Consider the following 27542-nt stretch of genomic DNA (forward strand, 5'->3'; position numbering starts at 1 on the left):
AACTGGTCAATATGGTTTTATTTCAGTATTTCATAAACTTTTAAATATAATCATGTAAAAAAACAAACATTTCAAAAAGTGCAAAATATTAGAAAGCTAATCAGTACTATTAATCTTTCCATGCAGACAATCTGTTGCTGAAATAAGCAATACAAATTCTGTAGCAGGAAATATGTAGAAAATGATACTCTACAGTTGAAAAATAGTCTTGGTCAAGACACTGCACATGATACGACCAAAGTAGTGCAAATAATATATAACTAAAGGATTTAAATCAAGCCTATCATCCTATGTGATATGCAACCATGATGCTACCACAGGTGGAGAGACGAGACATCAAGCTCTTGTACAGCTGCCTGCCCCTCCCCATCAGGAAAGAACCATTTCTTAGTCCCAGCAGTGGTTGATCTAGCTATCCCAGGGGTATGCTGTTCATCTTTGGTTACAGGAACTCCTCCTTGCTTGTCCTTTGGTTTACTCTTAAATACGCTCTATTCTGCTAATCGGAAGAATAAACTTAAATTTGAAGACAACTTGACAAAAGCTTCCCCTCTAAAATATAATTAATGCTACTTAATTCTCAGTAACCCTTACTTCAAACTCAGTTTATATACAAAAGTATTCCATGTATCTGACACTTCTTAGTGGCTAAGTCAGCATTAGCCTGTAAAGCAGATGGACAAGGAAAGGCCAGGCACTGACCCTGTACCCCAACCTCACCTCTACCATCTCTAAGGTGACAGTGATTAACTTCCTTTTCCTTTCCTCTCTGGAAAGGGATAAAGACCACTGCAGTTGAAGGGATGGCTGAAGTGAATGTTACATGCCAATGCACTGGATACCATGATACGTTTACAAAAAAACATTTTTTATAAAAAACGAAAACACAGCTTGCCTGCCTGTGCCATTGTTATAGGCCTATGGAGTGTAAAGAACTATCACAAAGAGAACTACAAAGACAAACTGACCAATGAGAAAGAAAACAGCACAGTGGTGAGCAGATGCCTGGAAAAAGTTAGTCTACACGCACCCATCATCTTCAAGGTACCCTTCACTTTGCATGCTCTGACAATGACTGCAGTAGCTGTTCCTTGGCCCCGACAGGCGTAGGTTTTTCTTGCAGAAAAAGAAACATTTCCCCCTAGCCAAACCGACCTGCCCAACCAACACTGCCTGTGCCATGAGGCTTCTAATACATTTTCTGGATTATGGGTACCAAGGAAGGCAATGGTGTTTACAAAATGTTTTCAAACAGAGCACACAGTACTACCTTCACCCAAGTGGATATGGTGGTTGACTGTCACAGATTCTATTTCACCATAAATGTACTCCTGAAATATTTTTATTTATAACCAAAGCAGTCTGTCAAGGCTTGTATAACTTTGCCCTCAACTTAAGGAAGAAGCTACTATCCAATAACTAAGTCAAATTTCATCTAAACTCTCCTAAGTTGAAGCACGATATACAAAGACAGGTCTAGCATATATAACATCTTTGCTTTATAAAGATGCACCTAATGTGAACTAAACTATCCACTTTAGACTCTGAGAGCAGCTCCAACAGCTGTGAAAATAATGAACAGCATCAGTGATTCCTCTGATCAACTGTCAGCTGTAGAGAATAAACAATAACTCTCTCCCAGCTACATTTTGGTCCTTCACAAAGTACTTGTAGGAAAGAAAAGTGGACTCAAAAGAATTTGCTCAACAGTCTTTTACACACCCACTTAGCCTTCAAGTGCAGAGAACACCAATGAGACATGTGTACCCCAAAATGCCTTCTGAATCTCAAGCCTGTTTCCAAACTAGAGCATTTTCTAAAGACAAGCAATAACCTCCTAGAAAAATGTCTACCCAAGCCAAAATAAACTCAAAAGACTTTATACGGTCTCAAGGAATAAGCAATAAAAATAAAGGATGGCACCTGTCACCCAAGAATTAAAGATGCAAACACGCCCCACTATGAAGAATGGCAAGTGCTTATACGAAGCCAGTGGTAAAAAGCAATACGGTCTTCTCTTTGCTTCCAAAAAAGATTATCTTCCAAAGACCCCAGTGGTAAGTGGCAGGTAACATGCAAGAAATGACGTGGCTGAGAGGAAAACGGCAGCAACAAGCAGGTAGATTTTCTGGGGAAGGATCCTTCAGTGTCTGTCTAGGGAAGAGTGGAAAGAGGTCACAATGCAGTCACAGCTGGAAGGCAGCCAAGCAGAATGCCAGAGCCTGATACATGGACGTTCTTGTTACACATCTAAAAGGCTGAGTAACTTAAATCTCAGGATGTGTTGTTCATAATTAAAATTCTAACTACTGCCATGGTAACTCTCAGATGATCAGAACTATTAAGATTCTGAGTTTAGATCCTAAAAATGATTAAGTGTTATTGGACCAAATCACTAGCAAAGTAAATGAACACTAACTAACCTTTCTCTAAGTGGGCTATTGTGCTTTTTCCCCCAGGAATTTTAACCAGAGTCCCTCTAAAAATGAATAATAACCTAGATCTTGGTGACAGGCAAGAGAAAAGTATATTTATAAAGAGCCCAAGTCTACACTGTTCCCCATAACATATTAATATGTAGGAACCATGCAGCATACGTGACATTTAAAAACTCACATTAAGTAGCCATACATAGTTGATTTTTACTGTAAAGGCTGATCAAGGAAGATGCCCTGGGTTTGGTAGATTTCTTTGAGGACCAGCAATACGGTATCTTCAGACTCCCTGTAAAGAGAAAAACTTACATTGTAAAAAGCAGCAGCTAATGTTCATACTTAAAGATGCTTTACACATACTACCTCATTTACACAACCACTGTGCAAGTTCATTTTTTACAATAAAAAGTTCATTTTACAGTGGGATATTTATTACTCAGCCATAAAGAATAATGAAATCATGCCTTTTGCAACAATATGAATGGACCTGGAGGTTGCTAAGTGAAGTGAACCAGACACAAATACCATATGATTTCACTTATATGTGGAATCTAAAATACAAATGAACAAACCAGACTCTTAAACACAGAGAACAAATGTGGCTGCCAGAAGGGAGATGGGTGTGGGCAAATAGGTGAAGGGAATTAAGACATACTAACTTCCAGTTATAAATAAGTTGGGGCGCCTGGGTGACTCAGTCGGTTTGAGTATCCGACTCTGGATTTCGGCTCAAGTCATGATCCCAGGGTCGTGAGATCAAGTGCCGCATCCAGCTCTGTGAAGCATGGAGCTTGCTTGGCATTCTCTCTCTCCCTCTCTCTTCTCTCCCCTGCTCACACATGCTCTTTCTCTCTCTTAAAATAAATGCTCAGCACAAAGTCAGATGCAGGGCTTGATCCCATGACCCTGGGTTCATGACCTGAGCCAAAATCAAAAGTTGCACACTCAACCAACTGAGCCACCGAGGAGTCCCTGAGCTATATATCCTTAAGGCAATCCTTCATGATGTTATTTTATATAACCAAATTTCTTTATGAACTGGATATGAGCAATTGCTGGGACACACACAGAATAGTATCTGGAAGATGCATGAGAAATTCATAACATTGACTGTCATAAGATGGGAACTAGTGGTTAAGAAGCCGGTGGGAGGGAAACTTCATTATTATACCCTTTTATATCTTGAATTTTGAACCAGGTGATTGCATTACCTTAAAAATTTTTTTTTTTTTTACTTTTTGAGAGAGACAGAGAGAGAGAGTGCGAGTGCACTCATGCATGAGTGGGGGAGGGGCAGAGACAGGGAGACACAGAATCTGAAGCAGGCTCCAGGCTTTGAGTTGTCAGCACAGAGCCCGATGTGGGGCTCCAAATCATAAGCCTGAGATCATGACCTGAGCTGAAGTCAAACACTTAACCAACTGAGCCACCCAGGCGCCCCCAGTGTTACCTTTTTTCTTAAGTTTATTTATTTTGAAGGAGAGGGGGGGGGGAGGGAGAGAGGGGGAGAGAGAGAGAGAGAGACAGAGAGAGCATGAGCAGGAGAGGGGCAGAGAGGGGGGGTGAGAGAGAATCCCAAGCAGACCCTGTGCTATCAGCACAGAGCCCGTGTTGCTGACAGCACAGATCCTGCTTGGGATTCTCTCTCTCGCTGTGCCCCTCTCCTGCTCACATTTTCTCTCTCAAAATAAATAAAATGTAAAAAACAAAACAAAACAAAACTAAGATGACCAACTGGATGGCTCTTCCCATACTGTCCCAAGAATGAGCTCTGTGAAAAGGGAACAGTTCTTGGCCATTTACTACTAAATTTTTTTTTTTTTTTTTACATTACCAGACATACTGCTAGACATTTTTTTTGTTTGGTTTTTGTTTTTTTTGGTTTTTTTTTGTTGTTGTTGTTAGAGAAAAAGAGCACATGCACAAGAAGGGGAGGGGCGGAGGGAGGAGCAGAAAGAGAGAATCTCAAGCAGGCTCCAGGCTTTAAAAAAAAAAAAAAGAAAGAAAAGCAACCAAGTTTAAAAATAAAATAAAAACTATAGTATGCAAAATACATACATTGAAAACTACAGAACATTGCTGAAGGAAATTAAAGACCAAAATACACTGAGAGATACTGTGTTTGTGGAGCTGAAGACTCAATATCATTCAGATGTCAATTCTGTCATTTTATGTGCACATATTATGCAATCACAAAATCCCAGAAAGCTTTTTATTTGAAATTAACAAGCTCAATTTAAAACATACGTGGAAATGCAAAGGACCTACAGTAGCTAAAATAAAGAAGAATAAAGTTGGGTGACTCACAATACCTGATTTCAAGACTTATTTTGAAACTACAGTAATCAACACAATGTTTTACTGGCATAAAGACAAGCAAATAGATCAATGGAACAACCTAGAACCAAGGTAATTCAGTCTCCATCTGAATAAATAAATGTTGCTACAACAACTGGATAGCTACATGCAAACCAGTGAACTTCAATTCTTACCTCACACCATATTAAAAAATTAACTCAACCAAAATGGATCACAGACCAAAATATAAAAGCTAAAATGATATAACTTCTAGAACACAAGTGATATCTTAATGACTTTGGATTTGGCAAAGATTTCTTAAATATGTTAAAAAATCACAAATGTCAATAAATTGGACTACATCAAAATCAAAAACTTTTGCTCTTCAAAACATTTTGCTGGAAAAATGAAAAACCACATTCTGAGAAAAAAACATGTATCTGAAAAGGATTTGTAACTAGCATATAGAAAGAACTCCTGAAACTTAAAAAGAGAATCTATTTTCCTTAATGGACAAAAGATTGAAACAGTTCTCCAAAGAAGATGTATAGATGGCAATCACATGAAAATATATTCAACATCATTAGGGAAATGCAAATTAAAACCATAGTGAGGTGTTATTACAACCCATTTAGAAAGGCTAAGAGACAAATCATGAAGTTATCATACCGAGTACCCTTGAAGATACGGAGCTATTGGAACTCTCAAACATTGCTGATGGGAATGGAAAATGCTGGCAGGAAAAGTTTGGCAATTTCTTTTTTATTTTAAGTCAGCTCCACACCCAGCGCAGAGCCCAATGCGGGGCTTGAACTCATGACCCTGAGATTAAGACCTGAGCTGAGATCAAAAGTCGAACGCTTAATCGACTGAGCCACCCAGGCACCCCTGGCAGTCACTTTTTTTTTTTTTTTTAATTTTTTTTTCAACGTTTATTTATTTTTGGGACAGAGAGAGACAGAGCATGAACGGGGGAGGGGCAGAGAGAGAGGGAGACACAGAATCGGAAACAGGCTCCAGGCTCTGAGCCATCAGCCCAGAGCCTGACGCGGGGCTCGAACTCACGGAGCGCGAGATCATGACCTGGCTGAAGTCGGACGCTTAACCGACTGCGCCACCCAGGCGCCCCTGGCAGTCACTTTTAAAAATACTTTTACCCTACAATACTTAGCCATTATTACACTCCTAGGTATTTTCCCAAGAGAAACTAAAGAATATGTCCATATAAAGTTTTGTACACGAATGTTCACAGTTTTATCTATAATAGCCAAAAACTGGAAACACCCCAAATGTCCACCAGCAGGTAAATGAACAAATTGGGGTACATGCATACAATAGACTACTACTTGGCAATAAAAAGGAAAGAAACTGATACACATCATGGAGAATGAAGGAAGCCATACAAAAAAGGGTATATATAATAGGATTCCATTTATAAAAAAAAGTCATATGGCATAATGCCAGCAACTCCAACTGTAAGTATTTGCAGATCTACTCATGATTAGGTGAAATGACATAAACAAGGTGTATAAAGTTCTAGAGTAGAGAAATCTAAAGAGACCCAGCAATAAAAGACTATTTAAATGAATTACAGAATATTCATATAGTGGAGTACTAAAGCTACAAAAGAATGGAGAAACTCTTTATACCTGATAGGCAAAAAACTCCAAGACTCGCTAGTAAAAAAAGCAAGTTACAGAACAATACCTATAATATGATACTTCTGTATTCGTTAAAAGAGACATATAATACAGTCACATATTCACACTTGTGGTATACATGTATAAAATAGACCTCTAGAAGAAATTAGTAAGGAGGTTCCTCAAAAAGTTGAAAACAGAACTACCCTATGATCAAGACTGTCTTTGAAGCTGTCCCTGAATTTACAGCTGAGAGAACACAGCAGCCCAGAAAGCCAGGAGTGGAGACTGTGGGAGAAAGGGGTTCATCATGGTAGATGACCTAAAGTGATTGTTGTATAAAAAATCATCAGGTTGTTGAAGAGCTCCATGCTATTGTTGTGTCATATAAAGATGAAGTGCCTGTTATTAAAGTGGCCAGTGATAATGCTCCAGAGCATGCTTTGAGACCTGGTTTCTTAACTACTTTTGCTCTTCCAACAGACCAAAGGAGCAAACTTGGACTTCCAAAAAGTGAAAGTATCATCTGTTACTGTAACACCTACTGGGTGGTTCAAGTCAATTGTTTATTTTTGGTGGTGAGTTTCACAGCCAGCAGCAATGCCAATACAGGACTAATTGTCAACCTAGAAAAGGAACTTGCTCCATTATTTGAAGAATTGAGACAGGTTGTGGACATTAATCTGGCAGTTGTTTTGATGTATACCTTAACTTTCTTTATAACAGACATATATCAATCCAGCAATCTTTACAGACCATAATACTTGTATCCCTGTACTCAAGAAAGGGCCCTCTTTCCCACCTTACACTAAAAAAAGAGCCTATAGATAAAATTTATGGACATATTGTTATCTTTTCATGCGTAGGGTATTTTCTTATTTAGTGAGATCTGGGAATACCACAGAAATGGTTCAATACATCACAGCTCTCATGGTGTTAGCCAGTCACCAACTACGCATGAGATTCTATTCAGTGGGTCAGAATCAAAATTGTACTCTGGAGGTGCCTGGGTGGCTCAGTCGCTTAAGCATCTATTTTCTACTCATGTCATGAGTAATCTCATGGTTTGTGAGTTTGACCCCTGCACTGGGCTCTCTGCTATCAAGTGCAGAGCCTGCTTTGGATCCTCTCCCTCTCCCCCTTCCCTATTTGCACCCAGTCTCTTTCTCAAAAATAAACATTAAAAAAAATAATTACACGGGCGCGTGGGTGGCTCAGTCAGGTAAGCGTCTGACTCTTGATTTCAGCTCAGGTCATGATCTCATGATTCATGGTTTGAGTTCTAGGTCGGGCTCTGCACTAACAGTATGGAACCTATTTGGGATTCTCTTTCTCTGTCTCCATCTGCCCCTTCCCTTCTCATATTCTTTCTCCTCTCTCTCTAAATTAAAAAAAAAATTAATTTTTAAAAAAATTAAAAACTGATCCACTTGAGCCATTAAGTGCTACCTATTGCATAATATGCCCAGTCCTATAAAATGAACCAGGAGCTTTTCATTGTGAATAACAACAAGGATGTATTTTTCTTTATAGTGTTTTATTTCTTTGCTCTGAGTGTGAGGAAGATATAATGGCTTAGTAAAAGTAATAAAATCAGTAAAATTACTAAAAAAAAAGGAAGAATAGGGCGCCTGGGTGGCTCGGTCGGTTGAGCATCCGACTTCGGCTCAGGTCATGATCTCACGGTCCGTGAGTTCGAGCCCCGCATCGGGCTCTGTGCTGACTGCTCAGAGCCTGGAGCCTGTTTCAGATTCTGTGTCTCCCTCTCTCTCTGCCCCTCCCCCGTTCATGCTCTGTCTCTCTCTCTGTCTCAAAAATAAATAAACGTTAAAAAAAAAAATTTTTTTTTAATAAAAAAATTTAAAAAAGGAAGAAAAAAAGAACACCCTGTGATCCAGTGATTGCACTACTAGGTATTTAACCCAAAGAATACAAAAACAGTAATTCAAAGGGATACATACACCCCAAGATTTATAGCAGCATTACCTACAATAGCCAAAATATGGAAACAGCCAAAACCCATTGATAGACGAATGGATAAAGAAGAGGTAGTATATATACACAATGGATACTACTCAGCTATAAGAAAGAATGAAACCTTGCCATTTGCAACAACATGGATGGAGCTAGAGAGTATTATGCTAAGTGAAATAAATCAAAGAAAGACAAACACCTATGATTTCACTCATATGTGGAATTTAAGAAACAAAACAAATGAGCATAGGAAAAAAAAAAAAAAAGAGAGAGGCAAACCAAGAAACAGACTCTTAACTCTAGAAAACAAACTGATGGTTACCAGAAGGGAGATGGGTGGGGGGATGGGTGAAATAGGTGAGAGGATGAAGGAGTGCACTTGTGATGAGCACCAGGTGGACGTATGGAAGTGCTGAATCACTATCTTATACACCTGAAGTTAACATTACACTGTATGGTAACTAAATGGATTTAAATAAAAACTTAAAAATATAATAAAGAATAGGGGCGCCTGGGTGGCGCAGTCGGTTAAGCGTCCGACTTCAGCCAGGTCACGATCTCGCGGTCCGTGAGTTCGAGCCCCGCGTCGGGCTCTGGGCTGATGGCTCAGAGCCTGGAGCCTGTTTCCGATTCTGTGTCTCCCTCTCTCTCTGCCCCTCCCCCGTTCATGCTCTGTCTCTCTCTGTCCCAAAAATAAATAAACGTTGAAAAAAAAATTAAAAAAAAAAAAAAATATAATAAAGAACCATAATTTAAAAAGAAAGCAACCCTTTTTCAGATTTCTATCAAGCCACATCAGCAGAGATCATTCTTAAGAGCATTATTTTGGCCTCTTACAGGACTGCTTTTATTGAGTTGCACTTAGATTATATGTCATGGCCTCTACTGTACTTATTACCTAGAGATAAAACTGACTCCATCAAATAATAATCTCCTTTATCAGGACTCAATAGAAAAATTTCTCTCAAGACGTTAAAGCATTATTTTTTGAACTCTTACCCCCTACCCATCTTATTTTCCTAGTTGTATTTTCCTTTAGTTTCAAATATTTGATGATTAAGTTCTTTTCTAATAGATGAATTTCAAAAAGCATCATTAATCCATTCTACAATCCATCAGATAATTATATTTAATAATGATTAATTCTGTTGAATAAGTTCTGGGGATCTAATTACAGCAAGGTACTATAGTCAGTAACACTGTACCATATACCTGGAAGTTACTAAAAGTAAATCTTAAATGTTCTCATCACACACACACGCACAATATATAATTATGTGCAGCGATGGAGGTGTTATCTAATCCTATTGTGTTAACCACTTCACAATATATACATGTATCAAATCACATTGCACATCTTAAATTTATATAATGTGTCAATTACACCTCTAAATCTTGAAAAAATATTTAAACATTAAAAGATTAAACATTAAAGGGGTGTCTGGGTAGCTCAGTCAGTTAAGCGTCCAACTCTTGGTTTCGGCTCAGGTCACGATCACACAGTTCGTGAGCTGGAGCCCCACATCGGGCTCTGCCCTGACAGCGCACAACCTGCTTAGGATTCTGTCTCCCTCTCTCTCTGCCTCTCCCCCTCTTACTATCTCTCTCTCTCAAAATAAATAGAAACATTTTAAAAATTAAAAAATTAAATGTTAAAACAAAACAAAAAATAAAGTCTGTTCTAGCTACTATAAACACTTTTAAATGGGTTTAAAATACTTTTAGCAACAGTAACATATTTGTCCAGTGCATTCATACATACCCATCCTGTCCTACCAATAGCCAAAGGACACCACTTTAAAAGCGGTTTTAGGGGAGACTGGGTGGCTCGTCGGTTAAGCATCCGACTTCGGCTCAGGTCAGATCTCACACTCCGTGAGTTCAAGCCCCACATCAGGCTCTGTGCTGACAGCTCAGACCCTGGAGCCTGCTTCAGATTCTGTGTCTCCCCTCTCTCTGACCCTCCCCCATTCACACTCTGTGTCTGCCTCAAAAATAAACATTAAAAAAAAAAAAAGTGGTTTTAAAAACTAAACTAACTGAACTCAGCATCATCTGCCCATGCTCTATCAAACAGCAAAATAAAACGTGTTTAAATCAGATTTCTTTAAATGACATGATTGTTATTTTGTAAGTACCTAAATGAGAAATCACTCTAATCCCAAATGTACACTAGCCTATGCTCTCTTTTCTGTATCTATCAAATATCTGTAAAATAATCAGACCAAAAAAATAAATAAGTAAAATAAATAGTAAAAGTAATAAGTAATAAAATAATAAGTAAAAAAGTAAAATAAAAAGACCAAAAATAAATAAGTAAAAACCCACACCCCAGAAACAAAAGCAAACAACACTTACCAGTAGCATAGATGGCTTTGCAAAGCAAATAAATATTCATTAAAACTTTCAATGGGCTTCTCTTGTAGCACATAGTCAATGCGTTGGCCTCCATTCAGCATTCCCACATTGATGGGTGGAACTTCTTTAACGGCCACAGAGGCCTCTTCTGTGTTAACATCTGGACATGGAGGAACCACAATAACCATCTAAAAGCTTCCAGTCTCCCAAGATTACCCTAACTTCCCCTCAGATGGCTAAGTTTACAGTGGGATGAGATACTCTCTGTTCAGAAAGCTCTCTGCACCTTCTTCCTTTCAATCCCCTTAAAGCTTCTCCTCAAGTCACAATGATTTTGTCCGATCCCATTTTTTTCTTTCCTGTACCTCTGATAGCGAATTCATTTGCATCTGGTTTATAAATAAATGTACCTATAGAAATCTTTAGGCAGTTGAAAATTAAAGCAAAAAGAATGCAAAGTTAACTGTGAAATTAAGAGGAGATATATGAGCTAGTGCCCAGCCAGGAAAATAAAATGGACTAATGAATACACAGACATTCCCCTGAAAAAGCTTCACAGAGGGATCTAACATCCAGAATTCCCAAGTGAGGAATGTCTTTTAACGCCTCTTGACCAGGTGCTTAGCTTCTCTTGACATTTTTCCTCACAAATAATGTTTTTCCATAATTCGTGGCTATTCGATAATAGAAAAGACTAGCAGAGCTGAAAGCCCATTAGGACTCATAATATTGGTCCTATACAATAAAAAGGGAAAAACAGGTAAGTAAGAACTCCTGGGAGAAGAAGAATTACACATCATGGAGTTACTCTTATCTGATGTGATGTAGGAAATCAAAGTGTACAGTGTCACTGACCACTTAGCTTCTCTGAACTCGATTCCGATTCTGCTTCAGTTTCTTCTGCAGTTTCTGAAGCTTGTAAGGCAGGGTATGGAGCTCTGGTGAAAGACTTCCAGGCCATCCGCAGTGAACCTAACAAGTTGTTCTTAAGGTCCATACTCATCCTGGTCAAGCCCTCTCTCAGTTCTGAAACATACATGAATAACAACATTACATGGTTTACAAAGAGTTTAGGGTCCAACACAGTTAAATAAAGTGAATGAGATCCAGTCAGTTTGCACTGACCAGACCGTCTAGAATTACAAGTTCTGAACTCAGACTTACCTAAGTGCATCCGCTTCCTGCCTTTATGGTGTGGAATCAGCATTGGCTCAAATTCCACTCCTGGGACCACCATCGGTTCAATCCTATAGGCCACAGGATCAAACTACATAGAAAAAAAATAACAGCTACATATATACCTCTGCTGAAGAAACTCAGAAAGTCTTAGGAACTATCAGGCAAGAATAACTATAAGCTCATTAAAAAAAAAGTTATTTTGCCTCATTACTTTCAGATTCAAACGATTATAAGTTGTCTCATTACCACAAAATAATATAGAAAAAAAGCAAATCAACACAACAGAAAATTATATGCTCTTGGGGCACCTGAGTGGCTCAGTGGGTTAAGCATCAGACTCTTATTTTCGGCTCAGATCTTGTGGTTCATGGGATTGAGCCCTGAATTGGGCTCACACTGACAGCATGGAACCTACTTGGGATTCTCACTCTCCCTAGCTCTGCCCCTCCCCCCCCTCAAAATCAAGAAATAACCATTAAAAAAAAAAAAAGGAAACAGAAAATTATGTGCTCTTTACCAATGAGCCCTAATATTCAGGTGAAAACATGTCCAATGCTTACAGGGTGATAAATATTGAAGAAACCTTTGCATGTTGGAAATTTATAGTTGGGATCAATTCTTTTTAGTCCTCGGACGGTAAGGAACATTCCAATGGGCGAGCCAAAGGCAAAAAATATCTCTGGTTTATAGATGAGTCGGGGGTATTTTACAGACACCTGGAAAGAGGATATAAAAATATCTCTCATTGTTAGCAGAAGTGACAATTGTTCCTACCATACCAATGGCAGGCAATAAAATGACCAAAGAGAATTAATTAAAATTGTTACCTGCCCAATGCCAACATCCAGATAGTCACCATTTCCAGTAGAGTCTGTTTTATTGCAAAACTCCAATTCTTTGGGGATGTTAGATATATTCACCCCTGAAGCTGGCTGCAGGATTGGTCTATTAATACCCTAAAGAATAATACAATGCCGTGAAGCTATGCAGTAAAAATATCCAAAGGCTTATATAGTTTTTTTATTGGTTTGAAAGGATGCTTACGAGTGTTCTGAATTTTAGGAAGAGTCCTCAAAAAACAAGATAAAGCTGATGAAAACAAAAATTGTCTTAAATAATGAACTAACATCCATACATGCTCTAAAATAGTAAAAGCTGTACACAGCCATTTGGTCAGCAGTTGAAACTTCAGGCAACCATTAGGAGAGAAAACAACAGCAGAGCATGATGAAAAAGAATGCTGAGGGTTGCTAAGGAGTTCAATCAAGTGCAATGCCCTTTTAATGGAAGCAAAATGTCTCTATGAGTATAGAAATTTATGCAGATGGTGGGCCAAGAACTGGGCCTTAAGAAAGAACTGAACAGCCTGCCACAAAGTTGAAAGACAACTACTAAGATATGGAAAGGAATTCAGTGGCCAAAAAAACTGAACGTAGAAGAAGTACAATTACAACGTGGATAAACCTCAAGTTCATTATGCTAAAGTGAAAGAAGCCAGCCACAAAAAGCCTCATACTGTATGATTCCATTTATATGAAATATCCAGAATAACAAAATCCGTAACAACAGAAAGGCCAGTGATTCACAGGAGGAAGGAATGGGGAGTGACTGCTAATGGGTAAAAGGGTTTCTTTCTAGGGTGATGGAAATGTTCTCAAATTAGATAGTGGTAATGGTTACACAACTCTGTGAATACGCTAAAAATGGCTAAATTATATACTTTAAAAGGGTGAATTTTATGGTAGGTGATGTGAATTGTATTTCAATAAAAAGGTTATGAAAGGAAAAAAAAACGGAATGGTGAGAAGACTCCAGGGAAGATAAGATTTCTGAAGCTAATAATATTTTTTAAGGATGTCAATATAAAAAATGTGTTTAATATCTAAAAAGAAAGCCGAAGATCAGTTAACAAAATTTCTTAGCTGCCTAAACACCTCACAAAGCATAAGGATACAAGGATGTCAAAAACTGTTTAATCCTACAAACTATATTAAACATACCGTTGATTTTTTTCTGGTCCTAATGTAGTTTAATATCTTCTTTCTTGGTCCTAGGGGAATTCCCATTTCCTGAAGATCTTTGTCGGTACATAAAGCCTAGATATAGAAAATCAAATATCCTTCTTATTTCTAGGCAAAATAAAATAAATTACATGTCCTATTCTCTGAGAGGACTAAGACCTAATCATTCTTGTTCTTTGCTTTATATCACTAGGGGTCCCTAGTGGTATAACATCATTAAGAATTTTAAGAAGAGAGTATTTTAGGGGCGCCTGGGTGGCTCAGTCAGTTGAGCGCCGACTTCGGCTCAGGTCACAATCTCGCGGTCTGTGAGTTCGAGCCCCGCATCGGGCCCCTGTGCTGACAGCTCAGAGCCCGGAGCCTGTTTCAGATTCTGTGTCTCCCTCTCTCTGACCCTCCCCCGTTCATGCTCTGTCTCTCTCTGTCTCAAAAATAAATAAATGTTAAAAAAAAAAAATTTTTTTTTAAAAAGAAGAGAGTATTTTATTCATAAAAGCCTAGAGAAAAATAAAAGGTATCAATGCTATAGTAATATAGATGACATTATTACAAAAAAAAAAACAAAAAACAAACCTACAGAAGTGAGTAGATAATGCATGACACAAAACACTCTTTGATTTCCATGCAGCCTCAGATGTCACATTCCTGAGAAATACTATATCCCTACTCATGGACACAAGCAGTAAGAACATACAGCAAATGTGGAACATGAAACAGATGAACAATCAGTATCTCAGCTTCAGTGCTGCTTACCTGAGGAGGTTAAGGCTTCCTTCACCCTCCCAGACTAGGTTAGTTCTTAAATACCACTGTGTGCTTTTCCTACTCAGAACTTACCATAATTGTAATACAGTATTTAATATGTGTCTTCCCTGCTACACTATAAATCTAGTGATATGAGAGACCATATCTGTCTTACTGACTGCTCTATCTCTAGTAGTTGGTATAGTAAGCCTGATCATATTAAGCATTCACTAAATATCTACTAAATGAAAGAATGTATTGCAAACCCGAAAAAGCACCAAAAAAGTGGCAAAAAACAAAAACAAATAAAAAGCAAATATCAGCAGCAGAGTTCTTGAAGGTATAACAGAAACTAGAGTCAGAATAGTTAGCGGTCATTTATTCTAACTCATGTTCACATTATCCGAGCTGTGTTGCTTTTTAGTCCTTGCTCTGCCACTATGTTTGTCGACATGGCTCCTCTGAACCTTGCACTTCCACAAAGCAAGCTCACTTTATATGATAAAAAAACACATAAACAAGCTAAAGGACATCACTAATGATAACAAAGTATTTATGACTAAAATGATTCCAAAGGGCAGGCTCTTAGTAAGTGGTAAGATGAAGATAAGCAATAAACATACTAAAAATGGTACAGCATAAAGTTTTAAAAGATGATTTTTACCAGCGCTTCCTTATCTACTTTCTCCTTCTCAAAGATACTAAAGAATTCAGAGAGTTGAAGTTTCTCCAAATCTTCCTCTAGTGTCAGTGTGTCTCCTTGATCCATGACAATATTTGGTGCATCCTAAAAATTAAATAGTAAAGCTCACATTCTCTGAATTTATTTAGATTTTCCTTTATTATTACTATTTGCCAATAAAAATGTATAAGAGTTCCACATAAAGATATACTTAATTTTAAATAAATTGTAATTTATATAAAATTTAAGAAGGGGCTAATCTCTAAATTTGCAACCTCAGTTGAAACAATGTTTTTAAATAAATGAATGCATGAATCATTATCAAAGTATTTTCAACTTCATTAACACAACATTTATTGAGCTCTTATTAAGGAACAAGTGTTTAAGACATAAAACAATCTAAGACAATGCCCCTGTCCTGGAAGAACTCATAGTCCAACAATATAAATAGAATACTTACATAAAAAGAGAAAATACACAAGATAGCATATGCTAAGTACTAATTTAACACTATAGATAAATGTTCATAGGACTTTGTTTTACAAAAGATGTTTAAACATCAAGTCCTCCCACTGCTTTCAGACAGAATTTCTATAAATTATATCAGTTTGCATCCAATTTATTCTTCATTTCCACATCATATGCAAACTCCACGTCAGCTCAATGATTCTATAATTCTAATAATAGAACAGAAGTGAGTATTTATAATGGAAAATAAGATACCTATAGTTATTTTAGAATATGACAAATATTTGTGGGAGCATATTACTATCTTGCTTCTATCATCCAAAAGTGACAGAGATAATTACAAGTCTATTAAAATTAAAATAAATGTAAAATCAACGTTATGGTATGAAACTAAACTAAGCAAAAAACTAAAAGTCTAAAATCTAAAGATCCACACTAAGAGAGAGTATATGAGAATCTATCTGTACATCTAAATTACCTTTTCACTGTCAATATCCCCCAAAGAATCTTTCTGATTTGTTAGGATATCAAACAATATAAGCGAACCTGTAAGTAAAATAGAAAAAGGGACAATTTCTAAGCATTGGCACTACATAGCTGTCTTTTATACAAAAATTATTAAGCCAATTACCCATGTAGCAAAATCTATGCAGCAGGAAGTCTTTCCTTCCAATCGACCACCACCCTTCCAACCCCTTCCAAATTGTACATCAAAGACCAGTTCTAGACCTCTGAATCTGATACTGATAAAAGACACTGTACTTAAAGAACAGGTATCCTTAATATATAATAGTCCTTTCTGGTCACAGAAAACTCATTTGTTACCTAAACTATGACCAGCAATGGATACACCGCCTTTGAAATCAGGGTTCCTCTGCAGAAAAAGTGTATATATTCGGTTCATTTCAGAAGCAACTGTGTCCACAATAGTCTGACAGTAGGTGGGGCTATTGTAGAAGAAGACATCCAGAATTGTGTCATTGGTGAAGTGCCTTAGGCGGTTAATGCTGGGCAGAGTTATTCGCTGCAGATCTCTGAAAAAAAAGAAAAATATTTTAAGCAGAAAACCTAATACATTCCAAAAGCCCCTCTAAGCTATTATCCAGCTTAGCCTTCAAGTTCAGACTTAGATATTTAAAAATACAACAGACAATCAATTTATAGTAAATACAGAGGACTCAGAGACAGGTTTAATTAAGCCAAAAGAATTTCATCAGCAAAAGTGAGTGAGACCCTATACAAGACAAACCTAGTTTCTTCAATACATAAATTACAAAGAAATAAGAGATGGAAAGGTAACCAAGAGATCAAAAGAGACTTAAAAGACGTATCAGTGAATTGCAACTTATGGACCTTATTTAGATCCGCTTAAAATCTGTGTGTGTGAGCTTGTGTATGTATACATATATGTATATTTGTTGATATTAAGAATTTTTTAGGTGTGATAATGGTGTTATGGTTAATATATTTTTAAAAGTCCTTTCAGACATACAAACATTTACAAATGAAATGATGTAATATCTTAAGATTTGGTTCAAAAATAATATGATGGGAAAAAAATAATAACATGGTGGAGGGATGGGCAGTAGACAGGGATAGGAAGATAATGGATACAGCAGAATCGGCCATGTGTTGAGACTTGTTGGAGCTGGGTAATCATCATCTGTACATGAAGACTCATTATATAAGCTACTTTTTTGTACAAAATTGTCTACCATAAAAAAAGTTTTTTTAAAAGACAGATAATACAGAGGCTTTTCCTAGAATTCTCAGCATTAAGGTTTTTGGATCACAAGTCAAATAATAAATGGATCAGCTCCCTTTCTCAATGCATCATTTCCAAAAGCTGAAAGAAGGCAAACAGAACTCTCATCCTGCAAAGGAAAACCATGCAGACATTATTATCTAAGTCAACTTCGTTAAAGCTTTCTCAAGATACCCATAAAGATTCCTCAAAGACTCAACAGTTTCTGTAGTTTAGAGAGGGCAATATGCCCTTAGTAACCTCTTAGTATCAGTTCAGATATGAGTATGAACTCCATACCTAGTAAAAGCAACATAATACAACATCGGGCACATGCAATATGCTCAAATCACACAGAATTAAGAACTGAGAGATGCAGAATTAGGAAAACCATTTCCAAGATCAACATGGAAGTAAAACTACTTCCTTTATCTTCCAGAGAAGCATTTGCCAGTTCTATCCTAGAACTATATTATGAACACACTTCTTTTTGGAGAGCCTATAGCTCTCTAGAATATCCTTAACATAAGGCAACCTTCTGACATTACCATAAAATCCATAAACAAAACTACTGGGCTTGTGACCTAAGAAAGCCATCACTTAATGGGTGCCTGGGAGGCTCAGTTGGCTGAAAGTCCAACTTTGGCTCAGCTCAGGTCATGATCTTGCAGTTCAGTTCATGAGTTCAAGCTCCTCACTGGGCTCACTGCTGTCAGCGCAGAGCCCGCTTTGGATCCTCTCTCTATCCCTCTCTTGCTTGCTCTTGCTTAAAAAAATAAATAAAACATTAAAAAAAAAAAAAAAAGCCATCACTTAAGAAGTGCCTGGATGGCTCAGTCAGTTGAGCATCTGACTCTTGATTTCAGCTCAGGTCATGATCCCAGGGTCATGGGATTGAGCCCCACTTTGGGTTCCATGCTGGGCTCATGGAGCTTCCCTCTGAGGGCTCCCCTCTCCCCCACTTGTGCTCTTTCTCTAAAACAAAATCAGGAAAAACAGCCATCACTTAAAAGTTGTACTAATTAGGGTACTAAGCCTGGGTGGCTGAGTAGGTTGGACATTGGACTCATCAGGTCATGCTCTCATGGTTCTGATGGTGCAGAGCCTGCTTGAGATTCTCTCTCTCTCCCTCTCTCTCTGCCCCTCCTACACACATGCTCGCTCTCTCAAAATAAATAAATATGAACTTTAATTTTAAAAAGCTGTACCAAAAAAATAAAAAATAAAAAATAAAGTTGTACAACTATACTTCAAGTAATAAATGCTAATAATTTAATGTTTGGGATTCCTTTTTTTTTCCCCCAAATGTGGACAAATGTTATCTAAATAAGATCACAAAAGGAACAATAAAATACTTTATATTAAACTGATAAGAACAGATACTACACTTGATCTCAGCCAAAAGGCTGAGAAGCGATACAATAAAATACTTTATAAATCTTGAGGTAGGTTAGCTTTGACGTCCAAAGAAGGAAATGCTTATACCATGGGAAGAAAGCAATGTTTGTTTTTAATGCTAAAGAAATAATATATCTGTAATAGTAAACAGTAATGAGCTAATAAAACATACTAGAAGATACACACAGCTCTTTACTCCTAACCAGGATAGTTAAACTAAGGGATTGGTCAACATTTTAAAATGTTTCTCTAAGAAAAGGCACAGAAGCACACAAAACTTGCTGAAAAAATTTTTATACAATCAGCTATAAGCAGAAACATACCAAGCGTATCAATGATCAAAAAACATATTACAATCATAGTTAACAACTCAAATATGAAAGGTATTACTCACACATCCACACCAGTAGAATGCAAAGGACTATGCCAGTTGACTGGAAGAAATTCTACCCTCCCAATCTGCTGATTTTCTTGGGCTTTCTTAAAATGTGTCTGTAGTAGATTTAAGGAAACACTGCGAAAATCGTTAACTGAAAAAGAAATGAACTTATGCATCACCAGGGAAGCAATCAATTTATAGAATTAGGATACAACAGATCATGTAATTATATTCTATCTTCATTTGCTTAGAACACATATTTACCTGAGTCACAAAGAGCAAGTGGTATTTAGTGAATATTATCAGTGCATATAGGAAGAGCTATTCCCTTAACACAGAACTTTATTTTACCATATAAAACATTTTATCTAAAGAAAAGCTAACTTCAAAATTTCTATTATGTCATGGGGACTGTTTTACTTTTTTTAATAAAAGAGAAAAAAATGACTATTTCAATTGGCCTTGCAGTTATATTCCTATCCTAACTTTGTGGTTCTTATAAACAACCACAATCCAATATTTTAAATTAAAAAAATATATACACTATTTGAAATTCATACACATCAATCTTAACTTTCCAGAACGTTTATGCTTAGAAGCATTAGCCAGTAGGATAAGATTCCCAAATTGGGACAATTAGACTCTGAGTATATACTGTTAAGTTTTAGAGACACTACCTTTCAAAATCAAGTTATACTAACGACCTAAATATTCCAAGTAGAACATCAAGAGCTTTATCACACTATAAATTACACAATGATTAAAGGTTCTGTTATCCATTTAAACTGTATCATTTTTTGGTTCCCTTTAAATTTGGAATAGAGGACCATCACATCATAAAATAATTTTATAAGAATTAAAGGCCTGTTCGTTCAAGAATTATTAGTTAAGAATATAACTATTAGCCTAGGGAATTTACTAGTACTTTAGGTCTAAGTTAAGAAGATTTACCACCTTGCCACCTGTCTTTAGCTATCCAAATCTTATTATGCAGGTAAGACAAAAGATTAAAAAGACACTTTATCTCAGCTCATGGGAGTACAGACTAATATTCCCCTAAAATGATTTAATCTTATACACTCTGCAAACCTACCACACTGTACAATGCTTCGAAAGCGGAGATCACAAGCTGGTCCAATCCCATGGACTACAAAAACCAAGTGATCTATTTGTAAAGGTTCTCCTACAAATGAAATTAAAAAGACAAATTATTTTAGATACCTGGTCTTATATTCTAAAATCAAACATTCACAATGAATAGGTTATAAAGATAAGCAGATCACTTTAAAGGACATAAAACAGACCTATATCTTACTTAGTAAAAATACAGGGATTTTACTGTGTTTCTAATTTATCTTGACATAAGTCTGTGAAAAAACTTTTCAGTCTTTTTTAAACTTTTTATTTTGAAATAACTACAATCTTACAGAAAACGTGAAAGAACAGTATAGACACTTCCCTGTACTTTTTACAAATTCAACACTTCAACGTTTATCACTTGCTTTATTATTCTCTATGTGTATGTGTTACACACACATTTTTTTTCTGAATCATTTGGAAGCAGTTGCGTAGATAATCAGATTGCATACATCATACCTCTTTAGCCCTTTAAATACTTTAATGTGTATTTCCTAAACATATTTTCTTAAATAACCACAGTAATCAAATTCAGGCAACATAACATTGGTAGAACACTTTTATCTAATATTCCATTTTTATCAATTGTTCCAATGTGTGATGTGTATATAAACCCTAAACATTTAAACTCATCTTTTTATTTTTTTTAAGTTTTTATTTAAGTAATCTCTACACCCAATGTGGGGCTCAAACTCATGACCCCAACATCAAGAGTTGCATGCTCCTCCAACTGTGCCAGCCAGGTGCCGCTAAACTCATCTTTTTTTTTTTTTTTTTTTTTTTTTTTTTTTTTAACGTTTATTTATTTTTGAGACAGAGAGAGACAGAGCATGAACAGGGAGGGGCAGAGAGAGAGGGAGACACAGAATTTGAAACAGGCTGCAGGCTCTGAGCAGTCAGCACAGAGCCCGACACGGGGCTCGAACTCACGGACCGTGAGATCATGACCTGAGCCGAAGTCGGACGCTTAACCGACCGAGCCACCCAGGCGCCCCTAAACTCATCTTTTTAAATTATAGTAAGTCTAGGGGCGCCTGGGTGGCTCAATCGGTTAAGCGGCCGACTTCAGCTCAGGTCATGATCTCGTGGTCCGTGAGTTCAAGCCCTGCGTCGGGCTCTGTGCTGACCGCTCAGAGCCTAGAATCTGTTTCAGATTCTGTGTCTCCCTCTCTCTGACCCTCCCCCGTTCATGCTCTGTCTCTCTCTGTCTCAAAAATAAACGTTAAAAAAAAAAATTTTTTTTTTAATTATAGTAAGTCTAAAATGTTGTAAGTATAGTAAGTCTAAGATAAGCCATCTTCTCTGCAAGATAAAAGGAATTTTATAATCCAGTTAAATATATTATAAAACCAACCATAAATGGACCTAGCTGGACACCAATGGATAACCATCAAGGTCCTACTGACAAATACTTTTCCTTAGCTAAAAATCTTCAAGGACAGGAATTACCAGAAATAAATTTCCATTTTTTTTAAGTTATTTATTTATTTATTTATTTATTTATTTATTTATTTATTTATTTATTTTGAGAAAGCATGAGCAAGGGAGGGACAGAGATAGAGGGAGAGAGAGAATCCCAGGTAGGCTCCAAGCCATCAGTGAGGAGCCTGATGTGGGGCACAATCCCATGAACCATGAGATCATGACCTGAACCAAGATGAAGAGTCAGACACTTAACCAACTGAGCCACTGAGGTGCTCCTAGAAATAAGTTTCTAATCAAACAGGTGGAATCACACTTTTTAGAATTAGGACTAATCAGTTCATTTGTACCTAGTGACTTCCTGATTAGTACTGCCAAATTTTACCCATCCCACAATATATACTCAGCAACTTTAAAACAGTATTTAGATCTATTAAGATTCTTAGTACATGAAGCAATGCGGATCTCAACTCATAAGACCATATGATTAAATCATTTTTAAGTTTTGAGGTAATCCAAATCCACAGGAAAAGGTCACAATTTAAGTAATAAATGAGTGTATCAGAAGAAAAAAACTGGGTGGGTTAGTCAGTTGAGCTTCCTGCTCTTGGTTTCAGCTCAGGTTAATGAGTTCAAGCCCCACATCAGGCTCCACGCTGACAGTACAGAGCCTGCTTGGAATTCTCTCTCTCCCTTTTTCTGCCTCTCCCCTTCTCTCTCTCACAAAATAGACTTAAAAAAAAAAAAAAAAGAAAAAGAAGAAAAGAAATAAATGATTAACATTACCACAATGAATGTCAACAGAGATGTTCTCAACCCCTCTCTTCACTGTTCTTGGTCGACCCTGTTCAGTGGGTGTTGAACCCCATTCATCAGACCCTGCAACTGGCTGGTAATGCACCATAAGCTTAAACAGAAAAGATCAAAGCATATATAGCAGATATATTCTACATTATAGACATCTCTATTTATCCCTCTTTGTGAAGGACAGGAACATGTCTTTCAAAACATAATACATAGTCAAATCTCAACTACAGTTTTGACATGCAACTCGAGTAGCCTGAAATGAGAACCCTGAAATTATAGGCCAATGTGTTACACATTAAATACCTTATAATTTTGTCAATTACACCTCAATAAAGCCAAAAAAGAAAAAAATACATCAGACTAACAGATCTTTCAATAATACCCTACACATGTAAGATATGCTCACATGTGTGATATTCTTAATCTACAGTGGCATAATTTTCACTAAGAAAATTCTTTTGTATAAGCTGAATGAGGTAAAAAAATGATGGCAGTGGCTACAAGTTTTAAGATTCATAATTGTGAATGCAATATAAAAATTTCCATAGATTAGCCTAAGTAGAATCCCTATGAAAAAGAAACCAATTAAGTTCTCCTTACTAATGCAATTAACCTTTAATCCCACATGAAAGAAAGGTTTCATTTGCTTCACCTTTGGATTGTGTAATATAATAATTTCTCTGTTAGGAGACTCCAGTTTCTTTTTCCATTCATCCAGAGTTACAGCAAGCATGTAAGTTTCCTTAAAAGAAAACACCTTTCATTAGATTTCTCTAATAGCTTTTCTATTAAAATTAAACTTTTTTTTTTACAAGAATACCGCTAGATAAATCACTACGTAAGAATATCCAACTCCAATTTATCAAATTATTTGAAAAATCTTTCAAAATTGCAACAGATAATAGTATAGAATAAAATTACTCCTGATTTTATCATCTAAACTAGATAAAATCATTAACATTTTGATATACTTCTTTCAATAATATTAATGTCTACTCCAACTTAAAGAAAGCAAATTCCAGACTGTTTCCAGAGCCAGAAAAATAAAAGGCTAAAATGACCAATCCTGTGGTCATAGTTTAAATATGAACAATGATCACCATTAGGGGAAAAAAATTTTAATTTAAAGACATAACAGGCATAAAGGCATAACTTTATCTTGAAACTAATTTGCAAAAAGAAATGCTATAAATGTAATCTGGATACAACCAAACTCTGGAAATTTCACTAAAATGAGTCACAGGAAAAGATTATTAAATAAGAGAAGGAAAAAAGTGAAATGGGGTCAGGGGAATACCTCTAATACTTGGCTGAAGCTCTCAGAGTAGGGAACATACTTATTATCTTTGTCTCCCTTGTAAAACCAGGTACATCGTCTCACTTCTGATGCTAGCTCATCCCAGTATACAGCGTACCGCATCCTCTCCCCCAAATGCACATCATATCTGCCCCCATCAGTGGGGACAACTCTGCCATTGCAATCTTTTCCTATCAAGGATTGGAAAAGGGAAAAGAAGTAGATATATTAAAAATAAACCTGCCAAAATACAATTCTGAGTTATATTCTAAATAACGTTATGAAACATACAAATTTTGTTTCTACCTGGCTAAACATTAAATAAAATGGGGGCACCTGTGTGACTCAGTCTGTTGAGCATCCGACTTTGGCTCAGGTCATGATCTCATGGTTCACGAGTTCGAGCCCCATGTCAGGCTCTGTACTGACAGCTCAGAGCCTGGAGCCTGCTTTGCAGATTCTGTGTCTCCCTCTCTCTCTCTCTGCCCCTCCCTTGCTTGTACTCTAGCTCTCTCTCTATCAAAAATAAAACATTAAAAAAAAATTAACATTAAACAAAATGGAAATAATATTTTTTTTACTACTTTATAAACCATCAAAACCATTCCTGGTTTCAATGATACATGAAAAAAATAATACCCAACATTGTTTTGTTCTTTTTCTGAGGAGATAGAACAGTGTCTCATTAAAAAAAAAAAAAAAAGTATATAAGGCTTTTTTATGAATTTTTTGCTTGAGGGGCCAAAAGGTAAATTAATGACCATGACCATCATGATGTAAAAGTGGTTACTAGCGTCATTCTTGTTTCATAAAAGAAGAAAAAAATAAGTGACAGTTATTTCATTCTCTTACAATGTGACATCCCCCACTCTTCATAAACAAAAACTGAAACATAAGCTAGAACATACGAAATAGTAGATAACTATGCAAAAATTGTAACTACTGTTTTCAAATACAGACCAAATTCTTAAGTATTTTAAAATGCTATAGAGACAACCAGAAAAAAATCTAAAACTTACTTTTTTAATAGTGCTCAGTATAAGAACTATTACATCAGACTGAGAGAAACAGTATGTCTTTATCTAATACAAATCATCATCTTCATCCTACCAGAACCATAGGCGTCTTCCAGCTGCTGTGAATCCTCAGAGTTAAAAGGAATCCATGTCTCCTTAGAATCTATTATTTTACAATAGAACCAATGAGGAGAAACTGGTTCATACAAACTGCCAGCATCCATGTCTAGTAGCTCAAAGGAACTACATGAGTTTGGTGATGGGGATGGATCTGACTGGGACAATTGTTCCTGGTGTGACCCCACAGATGACATTTCGCTCTCTAAAAGACAAGATGAAAGAAAACTATCGGGAAAAAGTTATTTTCCTTCTATTAACGCTGAAATTGCTCTCTCTCACACACATACCTGGTCATTTTTAAGGAACCACTTCTAAAAAAAATCTAAATCTAAACTGAAAATAGAAATAAGTTCTAAATTAAGAGCTGGATTTGAGAGGGAGCTTTAAACACAATGTTTCTTATAGTCAGACCAACCACTTTACACTGATCTCCCAATCCTCTCAGAAAACTACATGGTTTTAATCAGACAATAAATTAGAAGACAAACCCAGAATCAGAAGAAAACACACGGTCAAAAACTTGACGGCAACAAAGCATCTGATCCCAATTTCAATCTAAGTCTATTGATAAAGACAAAAAATTAACTCCAACTGTCTTAGTAACTCCTGGATTTTAGGGCTCCAGACCCCTATCATTATACATTGACATGATTACCGGAATCTTAAAATACTGAAAATGAAACTATTCACTTAAGAACCTGTTACCTTTTATTGATCTTGGAAATGTGCTTAATCGGGGACTAGAGCACAAATTCCGAAAACACGAACCCCCGTTTGGGCCACTGTGCGCAAGAGCGCACCCACTCACACCTGCCAAGGCTCAGGTGAAAAGTAACAAGCGACCTCGAAAGCCTCCTTCCCTCAGAGGCGACTCTGGCCTACGTGGTCCTACCCCGTCAACACTCAGCCCACTCGTTAAAGAACAGCACACATCAAAGAGCACTCAAGCTCTGCGGAGAGTGAGCAACGTTATTGGTCTCTCGGCACCGAGCGCAGCGGGATGGCAAACACCCGGCTTCGCTCAGAGCGAACGCTCTCGAGGCTATCGGCCACTTTGATCTTTTTTTCCTAGCGCCAACTTACCTCGGCCACCTTGGCGTGTCCCTTCTCCCCACGACCCTGGGCCTTCTGCAGCCCGGATCTGGGACCTCAGAGCTCGGGGACTTGCCTCCTCCCGCTTCCAGCCCTGCAGAGAGGAGCGGAACCACCAATAGAAACAAGGTAATTTCCCAGTGCCTCACAGGGCGCAGTCGATACAAAGGGGGCCCTGACCGCTTCCCTAAGGACCGGGGTCACCCACCCCTGGGCTGGTACTCCCAACACCCCCTTTCCCTGCCTCAGGCATCGCGTCCGACTCCGCCCCCGGCATCTCCATCCCGCAGTGCCTCCAACCCGCACCCTAGTGGGGCCTCCCTCAGCCCAGCGCCCACCCCAGCAAGCCGTCGCGGGCTCACCTGGCTGCCCCGCTGCCTTTCACACTCTCCTGTCCTCGCTGAGGGGGGCACATGTCCCCGCGGCGGCCTTTCCCCTGAGCCCGGGCGAGGCGGGGCGGAGCAGGGCGGAGCCTGCGGCCCCGCCAGGCTCGTGCCCAACACCGGTCTCCACTGCGCTCCCAGCGGGTGAGCGGCAAGCCAAGCTACTAAGAGCAAAGGTGAGGTGGCCGGGACCGCGGCGTGGAAGCGATGGGTGGGGCGAGGAAGGCAGCAGGAGACTGGCAGGAAGTGTCGCGAGAAGTAGAAGGAATCGCGCGAGATGTGGCTCCTTCCTGCGGGCAGGGAGCCGGAGCGCCGAGCGCACGGGCGGTGCGTGGGGCGTGCCTTGCCCTCTGAGCCAGCGCGCGGAGTCTCTGGCTGAGGTCGGAAGTCTTTGAAAGGCAGGGTTGGAGGATGACAGGTTAAGGGAGCATTTTGAGTTTCAGGGAAAGACAAAGCTTCTTCGGGATTAATCAGCCCATCCTCCTCACTTGGTAGATTAAATGGGAAAAGAGGCCCGCTGACCCCGGTACTATGTCGGACCGCACTAAAGGGCCGGGAATGGTGCCGGGAACCCGAGGGAGACGCAATAGAACGATAGGGCGCTGGCAGCGGCATCGTCCACCCAGACTCCTTGGGTGCACAGGAGAATGGATACCATTGGCATTTGCAAAGAAAAAAGGGTTATCTCTGGGGCTTTCCCCCTCCTCGTTCTGTTTTATTAGGATTTCAAGGCTGCCAAAAAAGATGTCTAAAAAATGCAGAGGTGAGCTTCACCGGATTTAAAAGCTGCACGAGAGGTTGGAAACGAGATATTTTTGTCAAAACAAGATGACATAATTGAGGTGAAAAGTTTAAACGAATTTCCCACAGTCATGAAGCTAATGGCCCTGCCCTGCTCTCCTGAGTATTTAGTTTTATGGAAGACGCGGCTCCTTTGGGTGTTCTGTA

General features: G+C 38.1%; 1 protein-coding gene and 2 pseudogenes across 4 annotated transcripts; 1 reads left to right on the forward strand and 2 right to left on the reverse strand.

Annotated features, from left to right (window-relative positions):
* DDHD2 (DDHD domain containing 2) lies at window positions 1–26685 on the reverse strand. Of its 4 annotated transcripts, none has more exons than XM_086703699.1 (18): window positions 26574–26685; window positions 25094–25321; window positions 23984–24174; window positions 23339–23428; window positions 22666–22786; window positions 20414–20503; window positions 19336–19471; window positions 16625–16833; window positions 16278–16345; window positions 15314–15436; window positions 13885–13980; window positions 12712–12840; window positions 12445–12600; window positions 11870–11972; window positions 11561–11731; window positions 10706–10865; window positions 2617–2724; window positions 1–2150 (listed from the first exon to the last, which is right to left on the reverse strand). In XM_086703699.1, exons 2-17 carry the CDS (start codon window positions 25311–25313, stop codon window positions 2643–2645), a joined length of 2145 nt encoding a protein of 714 aa, XP_086559825.1. In that variant the 5' UTR covers window positions 25314–25321; window positions 26574–26685; the 3' UTR covers window positions 1–2150; window positions 2617–2642. The 4 variants fall into 4 exon arrangements, with proteins under 4 accessions (XP_086559825.1, XP_025777285.1, XP_086559822.1 ...); XM_025921500.2 differs by lacking the exon at window positions 26574–26685 and adding an exon at window positions 26203–26304; XM_086703696.1 differs by lacking the exon at window positions 26574–26685 and adding an exon at window positions 26203–26304 and having other exon boundaries at window positions 1–2154.
* Window positions 6684–7134, forward strand: LOC112858206 (ragulator complex protein LAMTOR3 pseudogene; annotated as a pseudogene).
* LOC112859209 (U2 spliceosomal RNA) lies at window positions 18823–18961 on the reverse strand (annotated as a pseudogene).
* Window positions 26686–27542: the final 857 nt, after the last annotated feature.

The sequence above is a fragment of the Puma concolor genome, chromosome B1 (assembly GCF_028749965.1).
Source record: "Puma concolor isolate L17-30 chromosome B1, mPumCon1.1.hap2, whole genome shotgun sequence".
NCBI classification, from domain to species: Eukaryota; Metazoa; Chordata; class Mammalia; order Carnivora; family Felidae; genus Puma; species Puma concolor.